Source organism: Dasypus novemcinctus, chromosome 1 (genome assembly GCF_030445035.2).
Source record: "Dasypus novemcinctus isolate mDasNov1 chromosome 1, mDasNov1.1.hap2, whole genome shotgun sequence".
Classification (NCBI taxonomy): Eukaryota; Metazoa; Chordata; class Mammalia; order Cingulata; family Dasypodidae; genus Dasypus; species Dasypus novemcinctus.
Genome location: NC_080673.1, coordinates 164907656 through 164920554, shown reverse-complemented (window position 1 = coordinate 164920554; position 12899 = coordinate 164907656). Strand labels below are relative to the sequence as shown.

The 12899-nt window shown below is 46.3% G+C and overlaps 1 protein-coding gene across 14 annotated transcripts in view; it reads left to right on the top strand.

Moving 5' to 3' along the window:
• Window positions 1-757: 757 nt before the first annotated feature.
• The window catches only part of LIMCH1 (LIM and calponin homology domains 1), a 397989-nt gene continuing 385847 nt past the window's right edge, over window positions 758-12899 (top strand). For all 14 annotated transcript variants that reach the window (XM_058299328.2, XM_071216751.1, XM_071216737.1 and 11 more), the window contains exon 1: window positions 758-1056. In XM_058299328.2, the coding sequence (XP_058155311.1) occupies window positions 961-1056 (96 nt within the window). In that variant the 5' untranslated portion in view covers window positions 758-960. The remainder of the gene's footprint in view (window positions 1057-12899) is intronic.

Sequence of the window (12899 nt, the reverse complement as noted above, 5' to 3'; positions counted from 1 at the left end):
AGGAAATTAGCCAACTCTCTCTTTCCATTGTTTATTTTTTCCTCTTTTATCTTCTTAACACTTATCACTCTTCACAATTACCTTCTTTTGTTTTATCTGTTTATTGCCTGGTCCTCCCCCAATTCCCTCAAGAACGTAAATATCTTGAGGGCAAGGACTTCTAGTGCTTTTCGTTTTCACTCTTATTTCAGCGCTGGGTATCCAGCGCCTAGCTCGGTGCCTGGCACATAGGTTGTGCACACTATATACTGGTTGAATGAATGAATCACAAACAGCTGGAACACAAATAGCTTGCCTGGAGGGGGAAAAAAAAAGCTCATAAGGGTCGTTTCTCTCTTTTTCTTACAGAAATATCAGCGGGCGGGACACGACCTGGCTCAGGGTTAGGGGCTGCCCCTCTTGCCCCACCTTTGCAGCCCAGAGGGGCGACAGGTGCGGCTCGGCCGCTGCCCGCGCGTGCTCCCCGCTCGGCTGCAGCAGCGCGGGCTCCTCCCTAGACGTGTGCGCCCCTATGGGCGCGCTTCGCCCAGGTGCTGCGGGACCCGCCCGGCCCTCCGCAGCCTGCGCGGGGCGGCCGGCCGCGTCCCTGCCCTGGACCGGGTGTGGGCAGCGAGGGAGACACCCAGCGCTCACTCGTAGTTATTTTTAGTCGGTAGTGAGCTCCCCCCACAGGGGCGGAGCGGCCAGAGAAGGTGGGGAGAAGAGGGAGCTCCTGGCGCCTCCGCGCTCGCTCCCGCCGGGGACTCACCGCGCGGCCGAGCCCGGGCGGCACTGGGAACAGCTGCCGCGGCGTCCTCCAGCCGTGCGCGCGACTCTCCTCCGGGACCTGCTCGGGGCGGGGGAGGGGAGGGCAGGGGAGGGGAGAGTGAGGCGGCGGGAAGGGGCGGGGAGCGCGCTCCTGCGGCGGCGGCCGTCCTCATCCAGGCCGCCCGGCACTCGAGTGGACGCGGGGCTTCGCAAATGGCTTGTCCCACCCTCGGTCTGGAAGCGCTTCAGCCTTTGCAGCCCGAGCCGCCCCCCGAGCCCGCCTTCTCCGAGGCGCAGAAGTGGATCGAGGTAGGTGCCCGCGGCTGGCGGGCGGCCTTGCCGGGACGCCGGGACCCACCGACCCGGGCACGCACCGGCCGCAGGTTCAGCCTCGCTTCCCCCCCACTTTCTTTTGCCCGCTGCTCCGGGTCACCGGCCAGGGCCTCGGGCTCCTGCGATCCTGGGGTGGTGTGACATTGGGGTCCCCGGCGGGGGTGGGCGCGAGTGAGGGGCACCGCAGTGGAGCTGTGCGCATGGGGGGGCAGGAAGCGGTCCTCCGCGTCTCCATCCCTCCTGCCCGCCAGCCGCGCAAATCTCAGCTCGCGCCGCTGCTGGGCGCTGCCAGGGGCAGCGCAGCAGTGCGAGCGGAACGCGTTGCAAAGGCGCAGCAAGCGCGAGCCGCCCGAGCCCCTGCGGGTATTCTCCCTGTCGCACATTCAGTCTCTTGGAGACCCCAACCCCCGCCCCTCCGGAGTTGGTAACGTCTCCGCGGAGGCGCATGCCCATCGGAGCCTCTTGCCCTATTCCTGGCACCGAGTCGGGTGTGAGGCTGGCACAGGGCACAGGGCCGGGGGTGTCCGCAACACACACCTGCGGACGCACCATCCGCATAGACGCTGCCCAGCCACGGGCAGTTCCGCCTCCATCCCAGAGGCGGCGGGGTGGGCTCCGTGGTGCCGGATACCCGGTCCCGTTGGCGTATTTCACTTCTTAAGTGACTCGGTGGCAGGCCAGGGAAATCACTGAAGCTTGCGGCTCAGATCAGGAAGCGCTCGCTGGGTGATCCTGATTCTCGATACCGATCTGTAGATGCAGCTCGGTGGCTCTGCGCTCCCGAAATGACGTGACTGCGGGGGTCAGGGCTCTCGGAGGGCGTGAGAGGGAAAGGTGACCCACTGCGATCCGTGCGAGGAGTCTCTGCTTCGCTAGGCGGCCTTTCTTGAGTCTTAGAGGGAGGTGAATTTGCCCTAGCTTTCCCTTAGTGCCAGGCAGACCTCCTGGCCTGGTAGTGCAAAGGAGAAAATGCACCGCTAAGTCATGACGGAGCAACGATGACGCTTCTTAGTACTCAGGCTGTCATTTAGTGACACCCCTCCTCTCCTCGTGGCACCGCAGATCTCAAGATGCTGCAGGGGTAAGAGAGCGAAGGCTACAGATTTAAACGTGCCGAATCCCCTGGGGAAATCGCCCTTACTTAAAGTTCTGGCCCGGCTCCTGCATCCTGCAGGGTTGTCCTGCTTCATGCAAGGGGGAGAGTGTTAGAATTTTACAAAATAGATTTAAAAATAGGGTTAAAGAAACAGGGCTAACCGGAAGCATTATTGCTAAAAGCTTCAGGCATGTCTCTTATAATTTAATAGCCCTCAATCAACTGAGGAAAAGACCTTGGCTTTTTATTTTTGTTCTGTGACTGGAGCAGTTTGGGGTGACAGGTGCTCTCTGCTGCATATTTGGACTCGTGGGGTACACAGCAGATATTTGTAGTCGCTGATTAGTGGAGAGTTGGATAACTGTACTTTGCAGGTCCTTGAACTTTGACATTCTCAGGGGGAGATTATGGAGATAGAGGGGGAGGGGAGAATATAAGAGCAAACCAATCGTAATGCTCTTGACGGCAAGTGGTTTATTCCTGGTTTCCTTAGTTCTAAGTAACACTGGCACAGTTTGCTTTAAAGAAATATATTGCTATTAAGTTACATACTGGAAAGTACAAATCTTAAATATATCGCCCCCATGAATTTATATGAATATTCCTTTACCAAGATCAAGATATAAAACAGCCTCAAGTCCAGAAGCAGCCTGCTTTTAAGTCATGGTATATTTCTGCCTAAATATTATGCTATACAGAATATCAGCTTTTGTTCTCGTTCCACAGGTTTTTAAAAAAGGGAAAAAGAAGGACGTCCTTAAGAAAGTAGAGCCCCATTAGGTCCCATATGCAGTTTGACATTATTCTTGATATATATTACCATTTATACCAATTTAAAAATGCGAAAACCCTAATGGGGCGTGCGTGGCTTTAGGACTAGGCAGTCGTGGCGCGCTGTGCGTGCATTATTAAAGTGGCCTATCCCCTTTCAGTTGTGGAGTTGGGTTTCACAGAAAGGGGAGCTTCCCCTACCAGGGTATATAAAAAGGTACTTGCTCCTGGGGAAAATAAAGACCGCCCCCCTTTCCTTCCGGGAGGTTCCTCTTGAAATGTAAATTCCACGTCTGCAAACCGGGGGAAGCCTGGAGCTGTAACAGATGGTTTTGCGCACAGTTGCCCTGTGAACAAAGATTCCTTGGCGAATATAGCAGTAATACAGTACTTAGTGCGAGTCAAATTCCCGGGGGGGATTGTTATCTTGAGACAATTTCGTCTCATTTAGGGGTTTCATTGTCTTTGGGCAACATCCTCATTGGTAGGGCATTGTTTTTCACTTTCGTTCAGCTGGTCATTAAATTTCCCACAGGCTTTTTTTTTTTTTTTCTCTAGTAGTCCGGAATTTCGCCCTTTCAGAAAAATGTTCCCTTGGGTGCAGCAGGTTAATAAACAAACTTTCCTTCTTGTCTCTCCTTTTCAGTACTTGGGCTTCCTGGAGTCCTGGGTTGGCGAGAAAGTGCTCATTCTTAATAAAGGCTCAAAGAACCCTCTGGGCCATAACTTGTTAGTGAGGAATTTCTCGGCCTGGAGCCTTGGCTATTTGAGGACTGTTACTAGGCAGTAAACATGGCCTGGGAAAAAGCTCCCACCTCACCCCACCCCCTCCATCCCCATCCCCCCACCGCTTCCCAGGGCTGGCCAAGGTGAAAGCCCAGTAGGCGCCTCATAGTCACAGAGGATGTGGGAACAGGTGGTATTGCTGGGTAACACATCCATCCACTGTTTATAAGGGAAGAACGGATTGCCTGTTTTTTCTTACCGAGTGTTTGCAGAGACTTCTAAAGGAAACTCACTGGTACCGGCAGGCAGGGACGTCACTACTTTTCCTTTTCTAGAAGTCTTTCCTAAGCAAGGAGCATTGAGGATATAGAGGGCAGTGGTTAAAATGTCAGACTTTGGAACTGGGCCCCCTGGGTTTGAATCTTGCGCATATTGCTTTCTGCATACATGACCTTGGGCAGCGTGTTCTTCCTCTCCTAGTCTCCTTCTAGTTTCAAATATTTTCTTCAGAGATAGCTCTAGTGTTTGTTTTTTTTAGGTACAGAGGGTGGGTGGGCAGGGATTGAACCCAGACCTTGCATGTGGGAAGCCTGTGCTCAACCACGGAGCTACATCAGCTTCCCTGAATTGTTTTTTCATTTGTTTTGCTTATTTGTTTTTTGTTTCTTCACTGAGAACCTAACCTGGGACCTCCCATGTAGAAGGCGGGTGCTCAATGGCTTGAGCTGCATCCACTAATTGGTTTTATTATTTTTAAAAAGATTTATTTTATGTATTTATTTTCACCCCTTGCTGGCTGGCTGTTCTCTGTGTCCATTTGCTGTGTGTTCTTCTGGGTCTGCTTGTCTTCTCTTCTTGTCTTCTCTTTAGGAGGCACCAGGGACTGATCCTGGGACTTCCCAAAATGGGAGAGAGGTACTCAATTGCTTGAGCCACCTCAGCTCCTTGTTTCATTGTTTCTCTCATTGTCTTTCTTCTGTGTTTCTTTTTTGGTGTCACTTTGTTGCATCAGCTCTCTTCACGGGCCAGCTGGCTGCTTAGGCAAACTCTCCTTCACCAGGAGGCCCTGGGAACCGAACCTGGAATCTCCCATATGGTAAACAGGAGCCCAATCATTTGAGCCACATCTGCTTCCTGTAATTGTTTTTAGCAGCAACAAAAATAAGAGAGACTGTTGAAAACATCTGTAAAATAGAACTGGTAATAATAGCTCACCTACCTCATAGAATTGCTATGAGGATTAAATAAGATAATATATTTAATAGATGCTTAGAATAGTGCTTATATGTAGAAAGGGCTGTGTGAGTGATGGTTTTATTAGCATTAAAACTATTATTGTTAATAATACTCTTACTGCCACCCATTGCAACTAGTAGTATCTCCACCATGACCACAATCATTATTACTCCTAGTTATTGCTGTTGTTGTTAATAACAACTTGGGCTGTTTTTGAAAGAAAACCTTCAGAACCCTAAGTAAGTTTCTAGTGTAAAATATAATTCAGTTAGTCACTGGTCTCATCCTCTTATCTCAGTTTATTAACTCAGGATACCTGGACTAGAAATTAAGTGGATGTATTACTGTATGTCACTCTAACTTCGTTAGGAGGGAATTTCAAGGCCAGAGGAAAACCTGTGATATTTACTCAAAATGATCCTGGTAGTCCATTAATATTTCGAAAATTATTCCTCAATATTGTGTTGAATATTTAAGTTTATTGTATATTCCTTGTTACTAAACTCCAAGCAGAATTCTGAATGCCTCTTTTTGCACACACTACAATATTAAATCTTTTTACAAATAATGGCATTCAGAATATTCATCTTAAATGCTGCAGTGTTTTGTTCACTAAAGTTGTGTCAACTCTGCCTAGGAAAAAGCAACATTCTTCCATTTATTTTTCTTCCTTCTTCCTTCCCCTTCCCTCCTTCTCTCCCTCTCTTCCTTCTTCCCTTCCTTCCTTCAGATGGTATTTGAGTTACTGAGTTTGTTAGTAGGTAGGTGATTCTTATTTTCCTGGCCCTCACCCCTCTTCTGCCCCCAGCCTCTCCACCCACAACAATATTTATCTCTTCTAATCTGTAGTTCTTTTCTTCATTGCCAGTCGCTTTTGGGAGAAGCAGATGGCCCTACAACTTGGTTTCAGTTGTGATTTGGAATAGGTTGCTAGGCCTTTAGGGAGGAGTGGAAATTTCAACCCAACTCAGCCTTACTTCTCAAATTGAGGAAGTCACTGGAACTCCTGCTTTAATCAGCATGCCTGTGGGGCTTGGTTATGAATAAAATCTTATTTGTGACCTAATCCATATTAGTTTCCATGAGTGGGAACTTCTGCTGGAAGGGATCTGTTTGTCATTTTGGGTCATTTCCCCTGCCACATAGAACTGTTTTCTTATTCAACTGGGACCTAATTCTGACATTTAAACCCAAGGAGGTTATCTTAGTTCTCTAAGACTGAAATATGTTGTATTGTTTGGCAGTATGGAAAATTTTGGGGTGGCCTTTGAGATAACCTAGCATTTAGTGGCCAGTAACAATTGACATCTGTGATGTAATGGCAAGTGTGAATTTATGCTGTAAGTTATTCAGTCATTCTAATTCTCTATATCTTTGGGGACCTGATGATTTTTACATCCTTTTAGTTACACTGAGATTTTACTTTCCAAATGGACCTCCAACCTTGCATGGAGAACTGAGGAAAAGGAAGAAAAATCTTTCTGGCTAGATGAAGAGAGGAGTAGTGGTCTGAATAGATATGTAAATTAGAGCAGGCAGCATCTTTCCCACAATGTCATTTAAATAGTCTGACTTGTTTGTATACAAGGGCTGCTGTGACACAATGCTGTCACATGGTAAGAGAACAGTGAGGTCCCACAGATTTGGGGAATGGGGAAGCAGGATGGGTGATGGGGCTGGCACATCTTGCCCCTGCATCTCCTTGGAAACCGAGTTAGCATCAAGTGAGCTCCGAATGGGCAGACAGAGAACTGGCCACCAAGAAGGGGAAGGGTGGGGCATGTGTTCCCAGCAACTGGCTTTCTTGGCCCCCTGCTCTCCTCTGATGGATGACAATGGAGCCATGATGCAGACATCTGGCTGTGATTCCGTGGGTGGCAGTCAGTGCTAGGTTGGGCAAGCCAGCTCTAGGAGTCCTAGAAATTGTCCAGGCAGCTTCTCTTCTTGCTTTGAACCTTTGTGAATCTTAAAGGATCATCGTTAAAATGAAAAAACCAACTCAGGGCCGCTGATGTGGCTCAGTGGCTAAGCACTGGCTTCTCATGTTGAGGTTTGGGGTTCAATCCTTGGCTCCGGTACCTCAAAAAAAAAGGGTCATCGTTAGGGGTTAATGTGGTGATGATGATGATAAAAGCTAGTATTTATTAGACTTATTAATGTATACATTTACCCCTTATAAGTAAATACTATTATTATCTCCATTGACAGACGAGGAAATTGAGACTTTGAGATTAAGTATCTTGCTCAAGGTTACAAGTTACTGAGTGGGAAACTGAGGATTTTACTCCAAAGTTATTTTACTTTTACACACACACACACACACACACACACACATACACACATACACACACTGTCTGACTTCAGAGTCCTGATGAAATCTGATTGTTATGGGTTGAGTTATGTTCTCCCAAAAGATTTTTAGAAGTTCCAATCCCCCATACTTCAGTATGTAGCCTTCTTTGAAAATAGGGTCATTGCAGGTGTGACAAGTTAGTTAAGATGAAGCCGTGCTGGAGTAGGGTGGGCCCTTAAGTCCCTATGACTAGTGGCCGTGTAAGAAGAGGAGAAGAGACAGAGAGGCAGAGACACAGGAAAGAAAACTGTGTGAAGAGGGGGCAGAGACTGGAGTTACACTGTCACAAAGCAGCTGCCAGACCTGGGAGAGGCAAGGAAGGGTTCCTCCCCTGGAGGCTTCAGAGGGCGCAAGGACCTGCTGACATCTTGTTTTCAGACTTCTTGCTTCCAGATCTGTGAGAAGGTACATTTCTGGTTTTTAAAATTTAATTTAATTTTTTAATTTTTTAATTGTCATTTGTCGTTTTAAGTCACACAGTCTATGGCAGCTTGTTACGGCGGCCCTGGGAGCCTGAGCGATTGCTGCTCTGGTGCCTCTGCAGCCATCTTCCTCTGTTCCCCCTCCCTTCCTTATGTTGGGGTGGGGTGTGGATTTCAGAAGTTTTGGCTCCCTAGTTCTGTCCTTTCCTCATCATCTGTCTCAGTTGTAGGACTGAGGGCTCTCTCCTTTGGACAGATACCTCAGTATTCTGAGCGGGAGCGGGAGGACTGGAGCGGGGAGCTAAGCTAGCGGTGCCACTCCGGCCCTCAGGCAGGAGCCAGGCTGTTCACCATTGCTCCCTGCCCTTGGACCTAAAGTTTCTAAGGTGGAACTGAGCATTGGGATTATTGTCTTGTGTTATAACTGCTGCAGCCCCCAACCACTGCACTGAAGTTTTTAAGGGCAGATGGCATGTGGGTAATTCATTAGTTTTATTATTATTTTTTAAGCTTGCTGATTATTTAGCTTATGATTTTTAAGGGGACAGCTATTCTAGAATATTGTATGTTTATGATATGAAACATGATATCATAACTTTATCTCCAGGGCCAGGCTTATAGTGGACATGAATGAATAAACAGTCTGTGTGCACTTTTACCATTTGCAAATGGAGAAGGAGTATTATCCTATGACTTTATGTGCCCCAGGCAGTTTGGGTAAAGACCTGACACTTCTGTGGTCTGCTGGGAGTGGTCTGATAGGGGTTGTTCTCCAAATGTGTGAAGGGACCTCTCTTGCCAGTGCTGACATGTTTAAAGGCTGTCAGCACACCTGTCTGGGCCTATAGCACAGCTTCTACACCTTGCCTGAGAGTTCTCCCCCTCTGGACAAGATTTCACCAGGTAATAGTTTTGTTGTTGAGGTCAGCCAAGAGATAGATTCTTCCAAGAGAGGAGGTCAGCAGCTTCTCCTACAGCTAGCTAGGTCCCATCCTGCAGAGCTAAAGAGGCTGAACAAAGCAGCTCTGTGACTTCTGAAAATCCTGGCTTGTAGTTGGTAGTGAAAGTTGTATCACTAATTTTCCAGTCTACCCCTAACCATTATGGCCTTTATTTTCATGGTTGAGAATGAAATCAGTTAATGCTGGTTGATTAAAAAAAAAAAACTGTTGTAGTAAAATATACATAACATAAAATTGGCCATTTTAAAAAAATTATTGAGGATACATAGTTCTATAACAAAATTTGCATAAATTATAACCATTCAGTGGCATTAATTGCATTCACAGTGTTGTGCAACCACTCCACTATCTATTTCCAAAACTTTTTCATCACTTCAAAAAGAAATCCTGTACCAATTAAGCACCAACTTCCCATTTGCCCCTATTCCTGGTCCCTTATACTGGTTGATTTTTAGCTAAAGTGCTCTCACTAGAACTAGATTTTCTCTTTAAACCCAGTTCACTATTCTGTGATTTTAAAACATGTACAATACAATTTTATAATCTTTCCCCTCATTTGTTCCTTTGGATGTGTGTGTGTGTGTGTGTGTGTGTGTGTGTGTGTGAGAGAGAGAGAGAGAGAGAGAGAGAGAGAGAGAGAGAGAGAGTTTATGTTTTAAGCAAAAGAAAGGTATCAGATTTTTTTTGGTTGGGGGGAGAAAGGGTGGGAAACAGGATGATTTCAGAGCAATTAAATGAGGAAAGGAAAAGATAATAGAACTTTGTTTTTAGTGATTTAGAAATGTAAACATGGCCCAAACTAGAGAGTTATGATATAGGGGGAAAAACAACCTCCTAAAAACCAAAAATAGAATGACAGAATATTGGAAAGGCTTCTGCCCAGACATGAGGAGATGTTATATCTCTCTCGGCAAGGAAGAATGGAGTTAATTTCTGTTGTAGTAAAATTCCGAGTTTGCAATATTGGAAACACCACTCAGAAGGAGATGTCCTCAAGCATCTAACCCTGATGAGATGGCCATTGTACCTCAGAGACTTATCTTTAGCATAAGGGAAAAATCGATGTGACGTAGTGATATAATTTGTATTCAAGGAGAGCTTGTATGCCGCCTTTTCTCCCACTAAAGCTTATACTAGCAACAAAACTGTATCCTTATATTTTTGCTGAGTCCTTCCAAACAAAATATTGCTTAGGCTGGGAAAGCTCCATGTTTCCACTGCCCGGCCTTCTGCCTTTGATAATTACTCTGGTGCTATTGCAGGATACAGCTTAGCCTCCTGGTCAACCTTAGAAATTAGGGCCATACCACACCCATCTATCTCTAAATAGCCCGTTAGGAGGTCATGTAAGAATAGACCTGCACTTGTTTTTTTTAGTAAAGGTCTGGGAAAGAAGGGCTTGGTGGCTTTTTTATTTCCATGGCCCAACACTGTTATAAAAAATCCTTAGCCGTTCTTTTTTTCTCTTAAAACCAAGTGGCTCTGCACCAAGCAAGTCTGTATTGAATAAGGAATTGGAATTATATTTATTATGATGAGTATATAGCTTTCCTTCCTCCTCTAGGAAATACTCTTTTTTTTTTTTCCTTTTCAACATGATTTTTCAAGCAATTTTAAAATCCTAATCGGAAATTGAATGAAGGTTAGGATAAACTCAGTCAAATGGTTTAAAAAGTGAAAATAATTATTTGGGATGCTTGACCATCTCCCATTTGTAAGTTTGCTTCAGGTAAAAGTGGTGGAAAAATAAGCATTTATGTGTGAAAGTGTGCTTGTCGAATTCTTTTTCTGAAACGTATTTAACGTACTTCAACAATGTACTAGGAACCAGGGTTAGGTGGTGAACAAAATAAACATAGCGCCTGACCTCATGAAACCTGTTCTGGAGCTGGGGAGAGGGATACTGAACAATGAACACATAATTACAAGTTGGGATAAGTACTATGAAGATAAAGAACGGGGGCTTAAGAGAAAAGTATTCTTTAGATAAATACTCTTGGGGAATGTAATCTTTAGGCTGGGACCATTGAAGGGTTCTAAGCAGGGGAATTTGACTAATGTTTGCTTTATTGAGAAAAGGGCTTGTGTGTGCATGCCACACAAATGCTATTATGGATATACTCTAAAAACACTGGTAAGGAAGGAAATCTCTTAAAGCCCTCCAGGTATGTCGAAGATGCATGTGCGCGCGCATGTATGGTGTGTGCGCCTGTGCGACCATGCTGGGGTTGTCTGGGGAAGGGAGCCAAGTCAGAGGTTCTCGAATATTCTTGCAACGCCGCTCAGAGTTTGCATGGTGAGCCAGTGGATCTCTTTGGTCCACGGAACCGAAAAAGTAAGACTCCCTCTTCTAGAAGAAAGACTCTTCTAGAAGAAAGTTGGAGAGGACTTTGGGATTTACATTTGACCTTGGGCTCTAGGATTAAGATTCTGGGACAAAATGGGGGTGATATGCTCCATTCACAGCTCTTCAGCTGCTCTTTTTAGCCCTGCAGGAGCTCTGTTTCAAAGAGGATATGAGCAGCTCCCCACTTCCAATGGGAAGCTGTATTTTACCCTTCTATTCTGGGGCCAGAGCACTATCATCTGGAATCATTCTTGCTTGTTATAGGTGGCAAGTTTAATGGTGGTGGGAGGTGGGGTGCTTCTTGCTCTTGTCACTTACAACTTCATTTTGCAGCTAATGGAATAGAAATCCAGAACCACTTTTTCCACGTCCAAGTGTGCTTCAGGAAAAAATACTTCTTGCATTCATTTGGAAGTAATTTATGTCGTTTTGGACTTTCTGTGTAAGTCCTTTCTTAGTGGGATAAAATAAAATCCAAGTTAAAATGATAAATCATTACATTCAGTTTTGCCAAGTGGAATCTAATTTCAATTCACATATTACTTCTGGGTCCTAGGAGTAGAGAGCCCCCTTAGATCCCACTCCTTCCTCCAAGATAAGGGCCTATAACAGCTGCGCTCCACACTGAGGTAAGAGGGAGCGTAGGTAGCCTGCCTGCTTTTTAGTAGGTGAACTGAGCAATTTTATATGAGATTTGGGGTGTGGCCCACATGCATTCTCTGATTGAGGAACTTGCCCTGAATTTCTCTAAAAAAGGGGCTTTATAGACAAATTGAGGCAGGTGGGAACCCTATAAATTGTAAATACTGGAAGTCTGTGACTGAGGTTCCTTCTAGCTCATGAGTCCCCCCATCCCCAGACCACATGGCTGCTAGAATTTCATCCTCGCACTGCCTTTCCAGGCAAACAGAAGGGAGGAACGGAAAATGAAGAGTGCGTTCTTCCCTTTGTAAGGTGCTTCCTGGGAAACGCCCTCACACTTTTGTTCTCTTTTTATGGCCAGAACTTCAGTGATGTGGCGCCTCCTGGTTGCAGGGGGTGCTGGAGAAGGTTCTCTTTTATTGAAGGCAGCACAGTGCCTGGCTGAGTCTGGGTTCTGTCCCTCAGGAGAAATGGGAGAATGGCTGTAGAGGGAGGGACTCTCTGGAATGTACTTTTCTACTTTTCTGGAGACAAAGCCTTTCAAGACAAAGCTTAAATGTGACCGCCTCTGTGGCATGCTCCCTGATCTTTCCACATGCACTAGACCTTCCCTCCTCAGTGCATACCTGACCTTTAGTATTCACCTCTGTTAGAAAACTTGGCCTGTTTCACTGTCATGAATGTTTTGTTGAGTGGGATCTGCCTGCTTTCAGAGACCCCAGAACCTTTGTGGGCGAGGACTGGGTCCTACTCATGGGCCTACTCCCGCCTCCATTTACTTGTCTGTTCCCTGAGGGGGACCCATAGCCACCTTACCCACCGCCTGAGGGATTTCTGAGTGCCCTCTATGCCCAGCTACAATCGCCTGATTGGCATTTGGACTCTGCTTGTGGCAGAGAAAATAGACTCTGTTGCCACCCTGACAGGAAGTACAGTTTTGTTTTTTTTTAAGGGGTGATTTAAAAAAGCAGTTTACCCTACTGTTGCCTGGTGACAGTCAGTGATTGGACACTGGGAAAGTGATTCCACTTGGCTCTTAGGTCGGTGATATCAGTTGAAGGATTATTTAGGGACCTGGCCTTCCCCTCAGGTTGGACTCGCTGCACTAGGAGTTCCCATCTTCAGGAATGGAGAACAAACATCTTTTCCTTTAAATAAACAAATCCTCAGCATTCTGCCCTGGGACTCTTAGCCTAGTCTTTCTCTCCTTACCTGGAAGCAATTAATCAACAGCCCCCTGTAACCTATTGTATGGGTCCAGACA